This window comes from Hermetia illucens, chromosome 1, assembly GCF_905115235.1.
Source record: "Hermetia illucens chromosome 1, iHerIll2.2.curated.20191125, whole genome shotgun sequence".
In the NCBI taxonomy this organism is placed as follows: domain Eukaryota; kingdom Metazoa; phylum Arthropoda; class Insecta; order Diptera; family Stratiomyidae; genus Hermetia; species Hermetia illucens.
In genome coordinates, this window is record NC_051849.1 from 58,636,297 (window position 1) to 58,652,499 (window position 16,203).

A 16,203-nucleotide genomic window follows, 5' to 3' on the forward strand; every position below is an offset into this window, starting at 1 on the left:
GTTTCATTTTTCCACGCCAAACATTCATTTGACGGTCTTGTCGTTAACATTTTCGTGGTTGCCATTGTTTTGGGCCTTCAGTGCCATTCGCACTGTAATTCTGTGGCAACGGGTTTAGAACGATTTTTGAGGCATAGAGTTGCCAAGAACTTCCCCATATTTCTTAATTAGTTAGCAAAGTGCCAAAGTAGTGCATTTAAAGGCGGCTAATCCTGTACGGGTATTTTCGTCACTTTCATGATTAGCGAAGTCCTCGTGGTATGATATATCTGAGAGCGAATTTGCTGACTAAGCAAGTATAAATCATCTTTGACTTTTTCTGTCTTTTCCAAATTTTCATAATAGTATAGGTGATCTTGATGAAAAACCCCTGAAAAATATTTTGGAGATGATGAAGGATGATTATCCGCGGGTTCTTTAATTGCTAGGAGTCCAAGGTGGGGTATATGGGTTGTGAGTTGAGTGGTTAAAACATGTTACATTTGAAGCCGCTGAGTCTTCGTTTGTTTCATGATGCATGTCTGGTATCTGCACCTCTCCCACCTGCGTCTATGTATTAATATTGTTCCTATGGGCCTATGTATTTTTATCGATATCACAACCATGAATCGACTTCAGAAACACATACAGCGTAACTGTGGAAAAGGAGTGGAAACTTCTCTGGAAGTCCTGCAGGTAGCTTGCTTAAGTATACTTTTAGCGGCACGAAATAGTTCATATCACAGATGTTCGGAAGCTGAACATATGAGGAACTTCTGCAAAGGTGATGTTTTCCTTGACAAATCATTCGTTTTATACTGCATAAGCGAGAGGGTGCTTTGAATTAGTCGAGTTCAGGGCCGCAGAGAGAAAATCAGGTGGTGAAAATTATGAAGGTCTGCCGGTTATCCTTTCTCCATTGCAACTTCTATTCCACGCCCTAGAGAAATCTCCCTTTCCGTCCCTTTTGCAAAATTTTGTCGAGCTAATTACACCAAATTTCGTCAGTGTCCCTTATCCAATCCCAATTTGCGAATTAAAAGCATTTTTGACGTCCAGTTTCACCACAGAACCGCAGTTGCAGATGCAGATTTCGAGAGCAGATCTGCGACAATTGCTATTAGATCGACTGCTCTCATAACTAATCTCCTTCCTCTATGAAAGATTGTATCCTCCAACTATCTTTTTAATAAGTTCTGAAAGTCAAGTAGGACGATATGAGGAGAATGTTTTGCAGTCATGTTTGCGACTACGGTAGTAATAAAAGCTTCTCTCTTTTCCGCATCAAGAAAAACACTCCTTATATCAGGGACGATGCAATAGTGCTAATGCACTACTTTAGGCTAGTCTAACGAGCGAATTTGAAGAGGTCATTTCAGCTGAACAACCGAATCAGTGATAGTGCGGTTGGTGATCATACCGAACTAACTAGAGTGAATATTTCTTCGGAATGGATGCCAAGTGATTGAATGAAGGCTTGTACGATTAACTTGACATGGCGCTTTCTTAAAAAAGTAGTCGGATTTTTATTTGTTTATGAGAAGAATTATATTTCCGCGAACTTGATCACCATGTGTCGAACTGATTCCAGGCGATAGAATGTCTCTAGCATAGCTTTTAATTCCACACAGGCACTTCTACGTTGCGTCTCCAACGATTTCCAGTGTGGCACAGAAGTGGTGGGTGAACTGGAATGGAAAATGGAAGTGTAAAAAATTCGGGCCAGAGTGGACGTATGTGGGATTTGTACCCACCAGAAACTAACCCCGTCTTTGCATCCTTAGCTCCGCAGGTCCACCAATTACGTATCACTTCGGGGGGTACAAAGGGGGCTGCAGGCTAGTTCTCATTCATCTCTTTCAGACGCCGTTCATTGTCTTTTATAGTTGGCTAACACTCAGAACTATAAAGGGCGGCAGGACGGACGACATTGCGGTAAATTTTAAATTTGAGACGTTCGTTGATACGTCGATCACAATGAACACCAGTTGTGGAACGCCACTTCATCCAGATTGCGTTAATGCGTGAGGCAATTCCATAACACATTGACTCCATTGGCTGATAGCTTTGACCTGAGGTATTTAAATCGCTCAGTTCTGGGCAGATCACTGCTGTCTATTGTTATCGCAACAATCCATATTGAATTAGGGCCTGTGTTAGAACACTTCATTCAAAACCATAACGGTACCCTACAGTATACTGCAGGAGACTATGTGGTCAGCATTACAGGTACTCGTTCAGAGCTGAGTTGACTGGTATCCGACATGCAGTCACGATAACAAATCCCTCGGTCACCAGTGGGATTTGAACCGCGACCTTCTCCTATGACAGCCCAGCGCTGCAACCACTTGAGCTATTCACACACAATATAAATATTACTAAGCAAATAATGACTTCAGCACAGCCAGACATCTAGTCAAAATCTTTTACTTCTTCATTTAGAGCATTTGACCATCGAATTATGAACGCTAAGAAAATATGCAAAGTTCCAATTTTAGGCAACGATAAAAACCAAAATTTTCAATTTAGATTAATAAAATATGACATTATTACTCGTATTTTAGTGACATATTACACATATTGTTGAGAATTGCCGGGCAGAGGCAGCAGATACAGATCTAGTGAATTTAGATAATTCATGCTAGCTGTGGATGTATGGCAAGGTGCGACATCCTACATGAAGGCATATTCTGTGCATAGAACCTTCATATTGTTGATATATGAATCAAAACTCCTTTATATTACGAATGTTATCTCCAATAAATTGCATTGGATCAGGTCCTTCTTCGGAATGCAGCTTCAAATCATTGCTGCTGTTGGATATTTAATCTCTTTAACCATTTAGGCATTAGATAAATGCTCACCCTTTCTTCTCCAAATACTTCCTTTCCTCTCCTGTGCTTTGCTCCCTCCCTAAAAACTCGACCCACTCTTCCCATCCTCTATCCACTTTCATGTACACCTGTGGCGCCCTCCAGTTTAACCTTTCTAGAAACCACTTAGATCGCACTCTTGACCTTGTCCTCTCAAACCTTTCTATGCGTTGTCTTTCCCAACCCCTTGATGCTCCACCTTACGTTGCCCCTGACGTCCATCATCCTTCTCTCGAGTTCGATGTTCAGATATCCTGACTCCACTCTCCGGTTGCCCGCAAGCCTACCAACTTCAACTTTCGTAAGGCGAACTTCGAAGGTCTGAACTCAGCCCTGGCGTCAATTAACTGGGTCCCCCCTCTCTCCACTTACGTGTGACTCAACATTTTCTATACCATTTTATCTGATCTTCTTCCTTGTTACATTCCCTCCTCTCCTAAGTGCTTACGCTCTTACCCGTCTGAATCACCGCTGAAGTTCACAAAAAACTACGTCAAAAAGAGACTGCGAGGAAGAAGTTCCTGTCTCCTAGAAACGATGCTGACTTAGTTTTTTTCTCTCTACGTGCATCGGTCAATTCCTTAATACGTAAGTCCAGAAACGAATATTTGACCAGTGTGGAAGACTCACTCAAGCGTGGAAACCTGAAAACTTTCTAGTCCCACATTCGCAACTCCCGCTGCCCTGACCAGTTATCCCTTCCATCCATTAAATTCTCTGGCTTCTCAGCTAACTCCCCCCAACTATCTTGTGATTTACTCTGCCGCTACTTTTCGTCAGTCTATTTTCCCCCTCCTTCCTCCGAATACCCCCCGATAGTGGATGTAGCCTGCCCCGCATCGACTACCATTCCCCTTTTTACCCTTATCCTTGTCGAATACCTCATTGGCCAACTTGATGCCAATGTATGACCTGGCTACGATGGTCTTCCAAACCTCTTTTTGCTCAAAACTGGTAAGTCCATCTCCCTTCCCCTATCTCTTATTTTCAACAAAAACCTCGAAGAGAATCATATTCCCGGCTTGTGAAAAGAAGCTCTCATCATCCCCATACACAAAAGTGGCGATCGTACACTTGCCGAGAATTACCGTCCCATTTCCCTCCTCTCCCCCTGTTCCAAAATCCTGGAAAGATATGTCAGCGACTGGTGGTCCGCCCACTTTGACCAGCACATAGTGAAAGAGCAACATGGCTTCGTTTAACGTAGGTCCACTACCTCCAACCTGCTTGATTTTGCCAACTTTGTCGCTAAATGTCTAAATTCACGGCAAGAAGTGCATACTATTTACACTGACTTCGCTAAAGCCTTCGACACTGTAAATCACAAGATACTTCTATCCAAACTCTCGTCTCTAAGCGCTTCCATACCACTTGTTTTATGGCTTGCCTCTTATCTTTCCAACCGATCCTGCCGCGTCTATTTTGACGGCTGTACTTCCCGCTCCTTCTCCCCCTCCTCTGGCGTCCCACAGGGGTCTATTCTGGGTCCGTTGCTATTTTTATTTTTTATTAACGACCTTCCCCCTCTCCTTACTTGTCCCTGTTTGCTCTATGCAGACGACCTTGAGCTGTTTTCTGCTATATCATCGCCTATGGACTGTGTTTCATTTCAATCTAACCTGGATACTCTGGTTCGTTGGTGCTCGACAAATGGTTTAGCGCTAAACGTCAGAAAGTGTCACTCTATGTGCTAGTCCCTAAAATCGTCACCCACTTCTTTCTCCTACTCTCTTAACGAACATTCCTTATTCTGCTTAAATTCCACTCAAGACCTCGGAGTCACTTTCGACAATAAGCTCCGCTTTGACACCCATTGCCTCGATGTCTTCAATCGAGCTGGAAAATTGTCAGGCTTTATACTTCGCTCCTCCTCTGATTTTGACTCCATCCAACCCTCCTTAGCTCTCTTCAATTCCCTCGTGAGGAATACCCTCGAGTATTGCTCCGTGATCTTCAGAATTTCGCAGAAATAGTCAGTGTATCCTTTGACTAGCCTTCTGTTTTCCCTTGCAGTTTTTCGACTTTGAAAAACTTCTGGTTTGTCACGAGCGATATTGAATTTTCTCGCTATTTCGCTACTGATGGCATAGAAACGCCGACATTTAAGACAATCGCTGCATAGCGTGACCTTCCTTTTTTCAAAACGGGCACACCTTGCATCTTCTATGTTACTTCAATATCTCTTTTTTTACTCATTTCCTGTTAATGTACTGTTATTTAAAAGAAAAAAAGCAAAATCAATATTTTTACTCATGTCCACCGTCACACTACAAACCTCGCAAATAACTATCAACAGCTTAAAATACGACCTTCGACAGAAGGAAGCCACTGGCAGGCAAATAACGGATCATTCCCGGCAAATAAAATCCCACCCTATCTAGTGGAAAAACAAATGAAGGTGACAGGAGGTAGCAAGAATGCAATAGAAAATATAGAGTCGTCTGGAGTCATCCTATGTTAGGGATTCGTTCAGTACCTGCGTCATAAAACTGATAAATTTTATCAAATCCTCAATTTCTTAAATAGTTGTCTAAAATGTTTTATCTTTATTTTAGATATATGAAGTACCTGTATCCCTACGAATGCGAGAAGAAGAACTTGAGCACTCCCGGCGAGTTACAAGCTGCCATCGACGGGAACAGGAGAGAAGGCAGGAGGTCGAGCTACGGACCCTACGACGGCATGCAAAATCAGCTACAATTGGTAAGTAATCATCCACCCATGCATATTCAGCTTCTTCTATAATTGCTCTCACTTTTTTTCACGTACTCCAGCCACAAGTGCAGCGCCCACCTGTTCCGAATAGTATGCAGCAAATGTCGCCGTTGGCCCTGGTCGCACACGGCAACGCGCCGTCCGCCCATCATCGGATGCTCGCCCCACACCTGAATCAAATGGGTATCACACAGCACGAAATCGAACAGCGGATGATGGAGTACATCAAGTTCTTCCAACCCCTCAAGGATGCCCACGCCGCCCAGACACCCAACCTGGAAGCTTTGAATGCTCTGGAGATGTCTCGCGTTGCACTCTGGTCGCTCTACGGCAACAACACAAGTCCACCCGCCTCGAATAACACCAGCCCACAAGGTCCAATTGAGCCACAGCGGTAAGTGTCTGTGCTGCGCGAAATTAAATGCACTCCAAGCTAATGTTACAACCTTTTCTCAGTGAGGCGTTGAACCTTTCCGAGTCGCCACCTAGTGTGAATATTAAGCGGGAACGCGACCACCCGGAACCTGAATCGCCATCAGTCGACAGAGAGCGCGATTTCGCACATCCGCCGCCTGCAAAAAGCTTCCGGGGACCGTTCCACATGTCACACCCCGACGACCGGGACGCCGATTTATCAGCAGATGAACACGCTCCGGGTTTGGTGAATTCACGCGTCCAGTACGATGAGCACCACCACCATGAAACGAATATTAGCAACAAACCGAGCGTTTCACCACCGCCGCACGCACCCAATGGAGTGTCGGAATCTTGTGATTTTCCGTTACTAACTGGGATGCAGTTCAAATTGGCGCGTAGAGGTTTGTGTATTTTTATTATTACAATTCACATTGTTGTAGTTTGTTTCTTTCTTGGGTAATATTATATGGAAAAATTAGGTCCCAAGAAGAAAGTTCACGGTTTTATCATTGTCGAAATTAGCAATTTCATTTTTAGCAGAAATTCGAGCTGCAGTTGCTATTCCGTGGCTAGGGATATCTGCGGACACTACCTGCAGCTTCTGTGAGGAGAGTGATAAAACCTCCGTGCATATTCTAGGTCCCACACTTGTGCAAAATAGGTTAAAGTTAACAAGTAAACTGTAATCATTAAAGGGGCATAATTGTTCTTCTAGAACGCGACTCAACTCCTCTTGACACTTTTATTATTATTATTTTGTGGAGCTTTGAACTTTTGTAACATTGTCGTCATGGCTAGCATTGCGATATCGTTGCCTCCAGATCTGAATATGAATTTGTATCAATTTGTAGTCTCTCCTTTCCCATTCGGTCAAGGAAATTTGCTACTCAGTTTTGTTACCCTTTCAAATACTCAATTTTGTATCTATGCCTTTCTACCTTTAGGAGACATCGTTGAAGTCTCGGGGAACGGTTTTTCTCTGTATTATATCTTAAAAACTTTGTTGACTGAATGTTTCTTAGGATTTTTAATTTTTGGAAAGCTTCTTTCTCTATGGAAATGAGTAGTGATCCAACGTTGTGAAGACGTCTCCTAGCCATTTTTTTTTGGTAAATCGGTTCAGGCTCCAACTCATAGAAACGAAAGTGTGTTCTGGCTAACATTTTGTCATTTTCTTTATTGTCAATCATTTTTGTGGTAAATATCGCTCGTGTGTCACAACTCTTCAGTATATTTGGAATTTGATATTATCGGTTCGCACCCTTCCAGATAATATCAACTGATAGCTAAAGGCTTGCTTGAGAAGACCATTCTGGTTCCCATACATGGTCCCCATACATGTAAAAAGAGGGTGTAAATTTCTTTTTCACCAAATATAGTCATGTGGGGTGTCAAATGAAAGGTCTCGATTAGTACTTTTCGAAGCCGGTCGTAGTTTTGAGATTTGTTAAAAAAGCAGGGAGTGGGAGGGGTGCAAAATGACGATTTATTTAACGGAGTCATTCTCAGAAACTACCTAACCGAAAATTCTGAAAAAAATCATGAAGCTACCTCTATACGGTGCCCAGGCCTCTAAATACTCTCCATATCGATATTTGTTCAAATTAAGTTAATAATAGTATATTACCACATTTTTGGGACAATTGAGTAAAACCCCCCATAAGTTTATCTTAGAGTTATAAAAGTTGGTAGTAGTATAAAATATAATATGAAGCATATTATCTCCAAGTTTGATCAAAATCATATTATTAGTAACAAAGTTACAGTAGCTCAAAGTTGTCTTTACCGTGTAAATTTACAATCCGAAGTACTAAATCTGATATGCTAAATGCATATTCTTAACGGGCTACGTACAAATGGGATAGTTCTACACTCAAATATACTCACACAAGAAGCAAACAAAACCTTTCATACCTGCAGCGTCCAGCTTCCGGTTTCCCGACTTGTTATACTATGCTTCAATTTCATTATTATCACACTTAATGCTGTGGTAAGCTTACAGCAGCAGGCGAAACAGATATAGTGCCTTCAACAGTAAGCACATGACGAGTAGTGAAAAAATGATGTATGCATCACGAATTCCACAATTCGATGATTTACTACGTCCCATAGAAATTCAGAGGTATATGGCAAAGCTCATTCAGCTCAGATCTTTAGAGTCAGCCCGTAGCATTCACGAAGAAAAGCAGCACTCCCTATGAGCCAGTGCCCCGTATAAACCGGCGTAATTTTGCGTCTTGCACAGGAGTTCTCGCAATCGGGTTTTGTTATAAGCGGACCAAATCCCCCTTGACTTGACACAGGTGGTGAGCCTTCACCATCTGAGGTCCGCGTCTACTAAGTAGTGTGAGTAGATTCAGCCCTAGTGTCGCCAGTACTTCCGCTGCTGGGAGACCATAGGAATCGGATACACTGTGTGTATTCGAGAAAACTCGCATACCGACTCCACAGACCATCTTTGATCCGGCGGTGAAGAGTACTGTGTCATAGTCTTGCAACACGCCGCCGGTCTTCTTCTATGCCCTGGTTGGAAAGTCTACAGCTAATTTTCTAGTGAAATTCAGCTTATGTGTTGCATAGCCCCCCACCAAGTCGTTCGCATATACCACCACCTTTACCCCTCTGTTGTCCAATATTCGCCAAATTTCGACCATCACCATTAATCGGAGAGATGGCGCCACCCCGGGGGGCTATGCAAGTGGTTGCCTTCCAGATCATTCTGGATTATCCTGTTTCTTAGAACGGATTTTATCCAATGCGTAGGATACTCCTCCAATCCTATTCTGGTGGAAGCTTCCTTGATGGCGTTGGTACTAACATTGTTGAATGCTCCCTCTATATCCAGCTAGGGCATACTGCTTGTACTTCAGTGACCGCACAACCGTGTCAATTACCTCGCAGAAAGCGGTCTCTGTGGATTTGCTTTTGAGGTAGACATGCTGCGACTTCGAGAAAGGCATTCTTTCCATAATCGTCCTTAAGTGGATGTCTAGGACGCGCTCTAGGGTTTTCAATACGAAAGATGTGAGTCTGATTGGTCGACACTCCTTCGCGGACCCATGGCGCGCCTGCCTACTTTCGGTATGAACATCACTGGTGCACATCTCCAAGGCTGTGGTACGTATCCTGAAGTCATACAGCTTCGGTAAATCTCGACAAGTCACGGTACAATCCTTTCCTACTGCTTCTGTAGCTTGACTCGCATTATGACATCTCGACCTGGAGATTTATATGCGAAAAAGTTGTTTATAGCCCAGCCGATCTTATCCTCAGAAATTATCGATTTGAGCGCCTCGCAGGCGTGGGGTGCCTATATACCCACCAGGCAAGGCTCTGACACATACTCCTTTTCGCTGGCGGGAAAGTGCATCTGAACCAGCAGCCCCAAGGTTTCACCAGAAGATTCCGTTTAGGAGACTTTTTAAGACAGGGTCGGCTCCTATGCTCCTTGGACAGAATCTTACTGAGCCTTGGGATTCACTGATGAAGATCTCCCTGGTCAGCTTCTGGAGTCGTTCGAACTACAGACTAAATCTATTTATAAATACAGTTTAATCTACTCGAGTTCAAATTAAACAGTGGTTATTGTATATCTAGAAAGCTAATGCGCGTATTTTTGTATTACCCTAGATTTATGTTCAAACAAAACTGACAAAACAAGCTTTAAATAGAAGAATTACCCTATACTTCTTATATATGTTGCATATTAAAAGAAATCGTATACAGGTCATTTCGTAGTAAAATATTGCAAACGTAAAGTGAGAGACGTTGATGAAGCTCATCATCAATTAAAACAGCAGAGCTATACCTCTATTGATTCAGAGGAGTCGGATTTAAGTGAAGTCCTTAGTAGTCTACGAATAGCGTTTTTACTGTTCTGCTCCTCACACGTCATTGTAGAAACTCTTATAAGATTATTTATGCTGATGAACCGTACATTTGGTCACCAGTAAGGTGAAAATTCCCATTGAACGCAATTTCAATCGACTTTAATCTATAAAAGTTACAGTTAAAGGGAGATGAATGAGGAGGATGATAGACGAAGCTGAGTTTCAACCTCGCGTGCTAGAGGTTCGTTTAATTCTCAATAGTAGCCCTATATTCCCATTGCCCCCTTTAACCAGGCGTAGGCCTTCAGGAATATAGAATTGGTGGATCCTGGAATTTCTTACCAACGCAGGATTACACCGGATAGCGGTTGATGCGTCGTTGATGACTTTCTAATCTGGAGGAACCCCCAAAAATCGTGCTCATAGCGCTGGTAATAACTATGCAGTTCTTTGAAATAAGGCTAGCCTGCAGTGAAGATTCTTTTGCCTCACCCCAACCCACCACACTATGAATGCATAAGCTATGGTCTAATAATAGCAGCTTTTTATCTAAAATGTCTCCCAGATAGTTTACTTCTTCGAAATGCTAAAGGGTTACTCTCTTTGCATTTGAAAGATAAAAATAATTCAGTTTTTTTCGTTTTCGTAATTAATACGTGTTTTTATTTGAATTTATTGAAATCCCGTGCTGGAGGCGCTAATGGTCAAGTAAATCAACGGTCCCTTGTATATTTCTACACACCGCCCTGAGGTTTCGAACAACAAACAAAGGCGCGTTATGCGCATAAGCTTGGGCATGTATTAGCAAAACATAAATTCGCATCTGCTCTCCGGGTGTATCACAGTAAAAAGCCCCTTCTATATCTACTAGTGTCCCCAGTTGGAAACCAAGAACTCCAGACATCCCGGTTTTGCGTCGAAGTCCACCAGTTCGATATCCCTAAAAGCCGCCTGGCATCCTGGGCTACGCCATCGCTCCATCTGAGACAGGGTCTTCTTCGTCTTGTTTTTTCTATCATATATAGTGCCCTTATAGACTTTCTGGGTTGAATCATCCTTATTCGTACGGATTAAGTGACTCGCACACCACAACCTGTTTAGCCAGATTTTATGCACAACCAGGCGATCTTGGTATCGCTCATCGCTCATAAAATCGTCTATCCTCATGTAGGGTGCCAAACATTTTTCTTGTTAAATTTGGATGTAAGTAGATTGTACATCTCGGGTTGTTCTTCCTTTGATGTCGATATCGTCAGCGTAGGCTAGTAGTTGGGTGAATTTAAAGAGGACGGTGCTTCTCGCATTTATCTTAGCATCATGAATCAGTTTTCCAGGTCCAGGTTTAAGAGGACGCACGATTGTCTTAGACGGTTGTTGATGTCGAATGGTCTTGGGAGTGATCCTGCTGAATTTATCTGGCCTCACACATTGGTCAGTGTCAGCCTAGCCAGTGTTATCAATTTCGTCGGGATACCGAATTCTCTCATGACCGTGTACAGTTTTACCCTGGCTATGCTATCATAGATGGCCTTGAAGTTATTCTTTGTCTCGACAGGATGAGCATCGAAGTGCATAAGGCTTCATCGTGTTGACTTGTTCGTAAAACTTGCGCGCCTGGTGCGGTTGCTCCCTGTATTTTTCGAGTTCACAGACCTTTCCTGGTTTCCTTTTTCCGTCTGTGAAGTCACTTCTCTGCTTTCGATGAGTCTCCGAGTGTGCCTGTGTTTTTTTGAGAATACAGCATTACTTGGTATGAAAAGTGGCAGCGTTCTCTGCAGTGTCCTCTGTAGGGGCGTGAAAGTTAATGAGGTTTATATTTCTAAATTTTCCTCGCAAGTGCAGAGTGCATAGCCTTCACTTATGTTTTCGAAGCCGATAACAGTGGTTTAATTTTTTGGCTGACTAGGAAACCTACTCCGAGCAGATGGCTTAGTGGATAGCCATTATAATATATGATTTAGCGGCTCTTCTTCAAAAAACCAGTCCCTGTCCAGCGTATCTTTTGTAACACTGTTACATTAGGCTTATATTGGGTGAGGGTATCGACTGGCTATCTGTTTATAGTATTTGATCCGTACAGGGAGCGCATGTTCCATGAGAAAATGCACAAATCGTTATTCCGTTGTCGTTGCCGGGTTCGTCGTTGTGCTATCCATCCAGTCCGAGGCTCCTGTTGTGGGTTCGTAACTTCGGTTTTCCGTTCCGGTGCGTTGTCAGCCCTACCCAACCCCCGACCTGGAGAACCAGTTGGCACAATTTGTCCCGTTTTTAGGCGCAGGAGGCTTGCCTTCATCCTTCTCCGTCTGCAGTTTTTCATAAAGAAAGAACTAAAAGCGATCACCACGTGGAGGTGGAGATAGGGTTTGGTAGAAGAGCTGTTGGCGTTGGTTCAGTAGGCGTTTCCCAGGTTTTATGCTTCATCCCGGATACCAATCCACGTTTCGCTCTTAGACCTATACTACCCTTTGATCACCACGTGTGAACATAGAAATTAATTTTTATTAAACTTTTGTAGCCTTTCGTCTATAATCAAAACTTTCTTTCTATTTCCAGGTAATTCGGCCAATGGCGAGCAACAATTAGTTGTAAATTTAGAAGTAAATGGTGTCCACTACGAAGGTGTATTATTTGCAAACCCTTCAGCACGTTCATCCCCATCAGCGAATACATCAAAAGCATCAACGACCGACGCGAATTCGTCAATTGACGAACGAACGCATTCGTTAGTTTCATCTTAAGCGTATCTTCGTTTTTTTCTCTCTACATGATAAATTAAGTTTTAGATATATTTGGCTCATACGATAAGAAGAAAGAAAGAAAGAGAAAAGTGTGTTAGTTTCTAAGTGAAAAATTTCGATTTTCTTTTAACTATTTTCTTTATTTATCCCCGATCTCGTTCGTAAGATCCTTCATAGAATTTTTCTTATATTGTGAATACATTTCTATTGTTAATTTTATGATGATTTCGATATTTATGAGTAAGATAAATTATCGACCTCTTTTTTATCATGATCGTTAGAGAAATGGTTTTTGTGTCCGTATCCTTTTGAGAATTTAGAATCTATCTGTTTATAGTTTGAGGCATAACTAGCAGGAATCGTTTTGGGGAATGGAAACACAGCTCTGTGAGGTTCAACTCATTAAAATATTTTTTAATGATAACACTTAGATGATGAAAATTTTGTTCTTGTTCGATACAAAAAGGAAATATTAGAAGATGTCACACTTTCTTGAAGGAGGTATTCTTGGAAACAGTAAGAAGTTAAATTTTTCTTCGGATATATATTGTGAAATACTATGAATTTTGGAAGACACCACTGCTTTTTGGTGGCTGTTATATAAAGTAATAAATTTAAGTTAAACAGTTTATAATTTCTATCGTCTTTTCATACTGAAAGATCTTTTTCCACCTTTCGCTAATAAATTATTACAGAATCGTCTAAATAGTGGCCATGCCCTGAGATCTCAGAGACGTGGCATTTTTTATTTACAAGTTACATGCACTTCACTATGTTATACAGCAGCAAACTCCGAGATTATAACCCCCAAGTTAAAATCTTCCAAACATGCGGAGAAGTACATATTTTTAAAATTTGTTTATAAGAGTCTCCACGAATTGGAGCATCTAACAAAAGTCAATATTTGGAGGTTGCTTGGAAATTACGTTATATTCGAGAAGTAAAATATCTTCTCATGAGCATCTAGTGATCTTTTTTGCTAATAACTCTCTCTGGTTTTCTGCACAATCTTATGAAAATATTGCGTTATTATTCCACCAGTTTTCCACTCAATTCTAGTTTTTAACCCTTTCGAAAGAATGCATATTCATATAGGGAAGGTATGAACGGGCTGTGTTGAGTATGTTTATGTTAGACCATTCGCTATTCAATCTTCTTTTCGTTTCAAATTAGAATGCAACCTTGGCTATCAGGAAAGGAAAACCTCACGGTAACAATGAAACCGAATATATGGTCTCTACCTTGAGCATTGTATGCTACGAAGACGTAATTTTGAAATCAATATTTAGTTGGGAGTTCTGTGCACAATAGATGCTTGCGAAGATGTTATCATACGTGCTTTACTCTTTTCCACATTTTCCTGTGCAGATGATATTGGATAAAAGCGCAATTGGACTCATATAAATGTAACTAGCGAAGTAGAATATTCCAAACAACATAATCTGTAACTTATTCCGTAGTAATAAATGAACTTGAAATTCGGGGATAAAGAGGGGTCGACCAAATTTGATACTAAGAACTGTAAAGTAATTCAAAACAAAAAATGAAATCGATTAGGAGGAACTCGCTTATGCTCTAGGGACGGTACCGGATCAGACTTAACGCACTGAACCCACTAGAAGACTCAAGTCTGCTCCATTCAAAATAGTATAGGAAGTCGACAAAGGAAAACTAGATCTGCAATAAAAGGCGTTTGATCCAAAAATAGTAGAGAACTGTAAAAAAGGTCAACTAAAATATGAATATTACTGTAAAAATTACTGAAAAATGATACGATAACATAATACGAATATATAGTATTTATTCTGTCCGTAAGTACTAATTACATATAGTTTTATAATATTCCGTGAATAGTAGAGTACAGATGTATATGTTCCTTCGAATATAAATATTTTCACCGGGAAAACGATGCTCCCACTAAATTTAGAAGGTCCGCCGAATACAGGATTTTTATTTTATGATAGAATTCCTCAGTTGCTTCTGTGGCAATCGATATTGTTAGCTGTTTCTCGTGAGTTTTCGAAGGACTTGAATAGTACATAGAACCGGGGATCAGTGGAACAATCTTTCTCTGAATATCGGTTGCACTCAAGGAATTAGTGCACAAACATAACTTTACTTATACAATATATGAATACACATAAGTAGCTTGAATTCTTAATATACAATATTTATATTGAATGGCTCTTGCTTAATCGAATGAATGGTGAATTCATCAAGTAAGAAATAGTGACGAAACAAGTGCATTGAACGATGTGGTTCTGCCATTTGATTTTTCTTACCAAAAGACTGTTTAAAACTTTTGTTAATAGATTTTATAGTGAGCGAATGAATTTCGTAATTGATTTATTTAAATTAAATAAACATGAAAGGGTAGAACGGAAACAATATAATCGAATAATCTTTATAACTACATATTTTTTATGCTTCCATTGATTGTGTGAAGCTGTCTTTTATTTGAGTACAATGTAAGTCTAATGTGATTAGAATGAAACTAAATTAAAATGAAAAATGAAAAAGATAAAAATAAACCTCTGGAAAATAACTAAAACATATTATATTAAATTAAATCATCAACATTTGCATTTTCCAACTTTCACATTTAATTTAATTTCAACCTAAATTTGCTTTGTAAATAATAGAGACCTAAGTTTGACGCTTAAATTACTTTTTATAATCATTTCTTCCTTCTGATTTCGTCATTTGACTATTTAATCGTATCTGATATTGGGTGTAAAATAATTGTAAAAATCAACACACTAATATGACAAATAGAGCATAAAGCAACGGCGAAGACATCATTTAACTATTAAATTATATAAAACCTAAGTAGTAGCAATCTCAATATGTAATTAAAGGCTTAGTAAACATAAACACTGTCTAGAACAAATCTTCAAAAGGAACACTTAACTGTAACAAATCCAAGCTTAGAAATGTGGTACTAAGCCAAGGGTGTAATATGCGTTTGGCCAGAAAACGCTGAAAAAAAACAAACAAACAAACCAGCAATATTTGATTTCAATAATACTTTTTCTGTGTTTCGAAAACTTAATTTTTAGAGTGAGTGCAGTTTTGTCTTTAGGACGAATTACAAATCATAGAATGTAGGAAATGTTGTAGGTTCTGTCATTAATTTTATTGTTATCTATATTTTTGTGACGAAAGTCGATTATTATTTTTATGAAAATGATAAAAAAAAAACGGAGAAAACGAAATACATTGAAATTTAGTTTTCATATTTTGTTCTGGAAATAAGGCAGCAAATAGAATATGTTCTCTGGTTATTTGAAGAATAGAAATAAAATTATTGTTTAAAATCACATGATCTTTACATTCTACGCTGTGATTTGGTTAGCTTGAGCTTTGGAAAGAGGCAAAGTGGGAAAAAGTGCACTATTATTCTCCACTAGATACGAGTAGTTTATTTTTTTTTGTGTGAAACAAAGCCTTAAAATCGGTTCAATATCTGCATGTCTGTCTGCCTGCCTGTCACAGCTGATTTACTCGGAAATGACTGAACCGATTATCACGAAATTTGGTGAGAATATGTGGTCTGTGTGTCCCTTTACATGCAGCGAGTGGCGCCATTTTGTGTTAAGTTTGATGGGGGCTCCCCATACATGTGATGCACCTATATTTAGGCTTCAAAAC

At 40.4% G+C, this 16,203-nt stretch overlaps 1 protein-coding gene across 2 annotated transcripts in view; it reads left to right on the forward strand.

The window, feature by feature from the left end:
* The window catches only part of LOC119661661 (protein dead ringer), a 219,741-nt gene extending 206,554 nt beyond the window's left edge, over nucleotides 1-13,187 (forward strand). For both annotated transcript variants that reach the window (XM_038071094.1, XM_038071095.1), the window contains exons 8-11: nucleotides 5,408-5,555; nucleotides 5,627-5,961; nucleotides 6,024-6,385; nucleotides 12,368-13,187. In XM_038071094.1, the coding sequence (XP_037927022.1) occupies nucleotides 5,408-5,555; nucleotides 5,627-5,961; nucleotides 6,024-6,385; nucleotides 12,368-12,552 (1,030 nt within the window). In that variant the 3' untranslated portion in view covers nucleotides 12,553-13,187. The remainder of the gene's footprint in view (nucleotides 1-5,407; nucleotides 5,556-5,626; nucleotides 5,962-6,023; nucleotides 6,386-12,367) is intronic.
* Nucleotides 13,188-16,203: the final 3,016 nt, after the last annotated feature.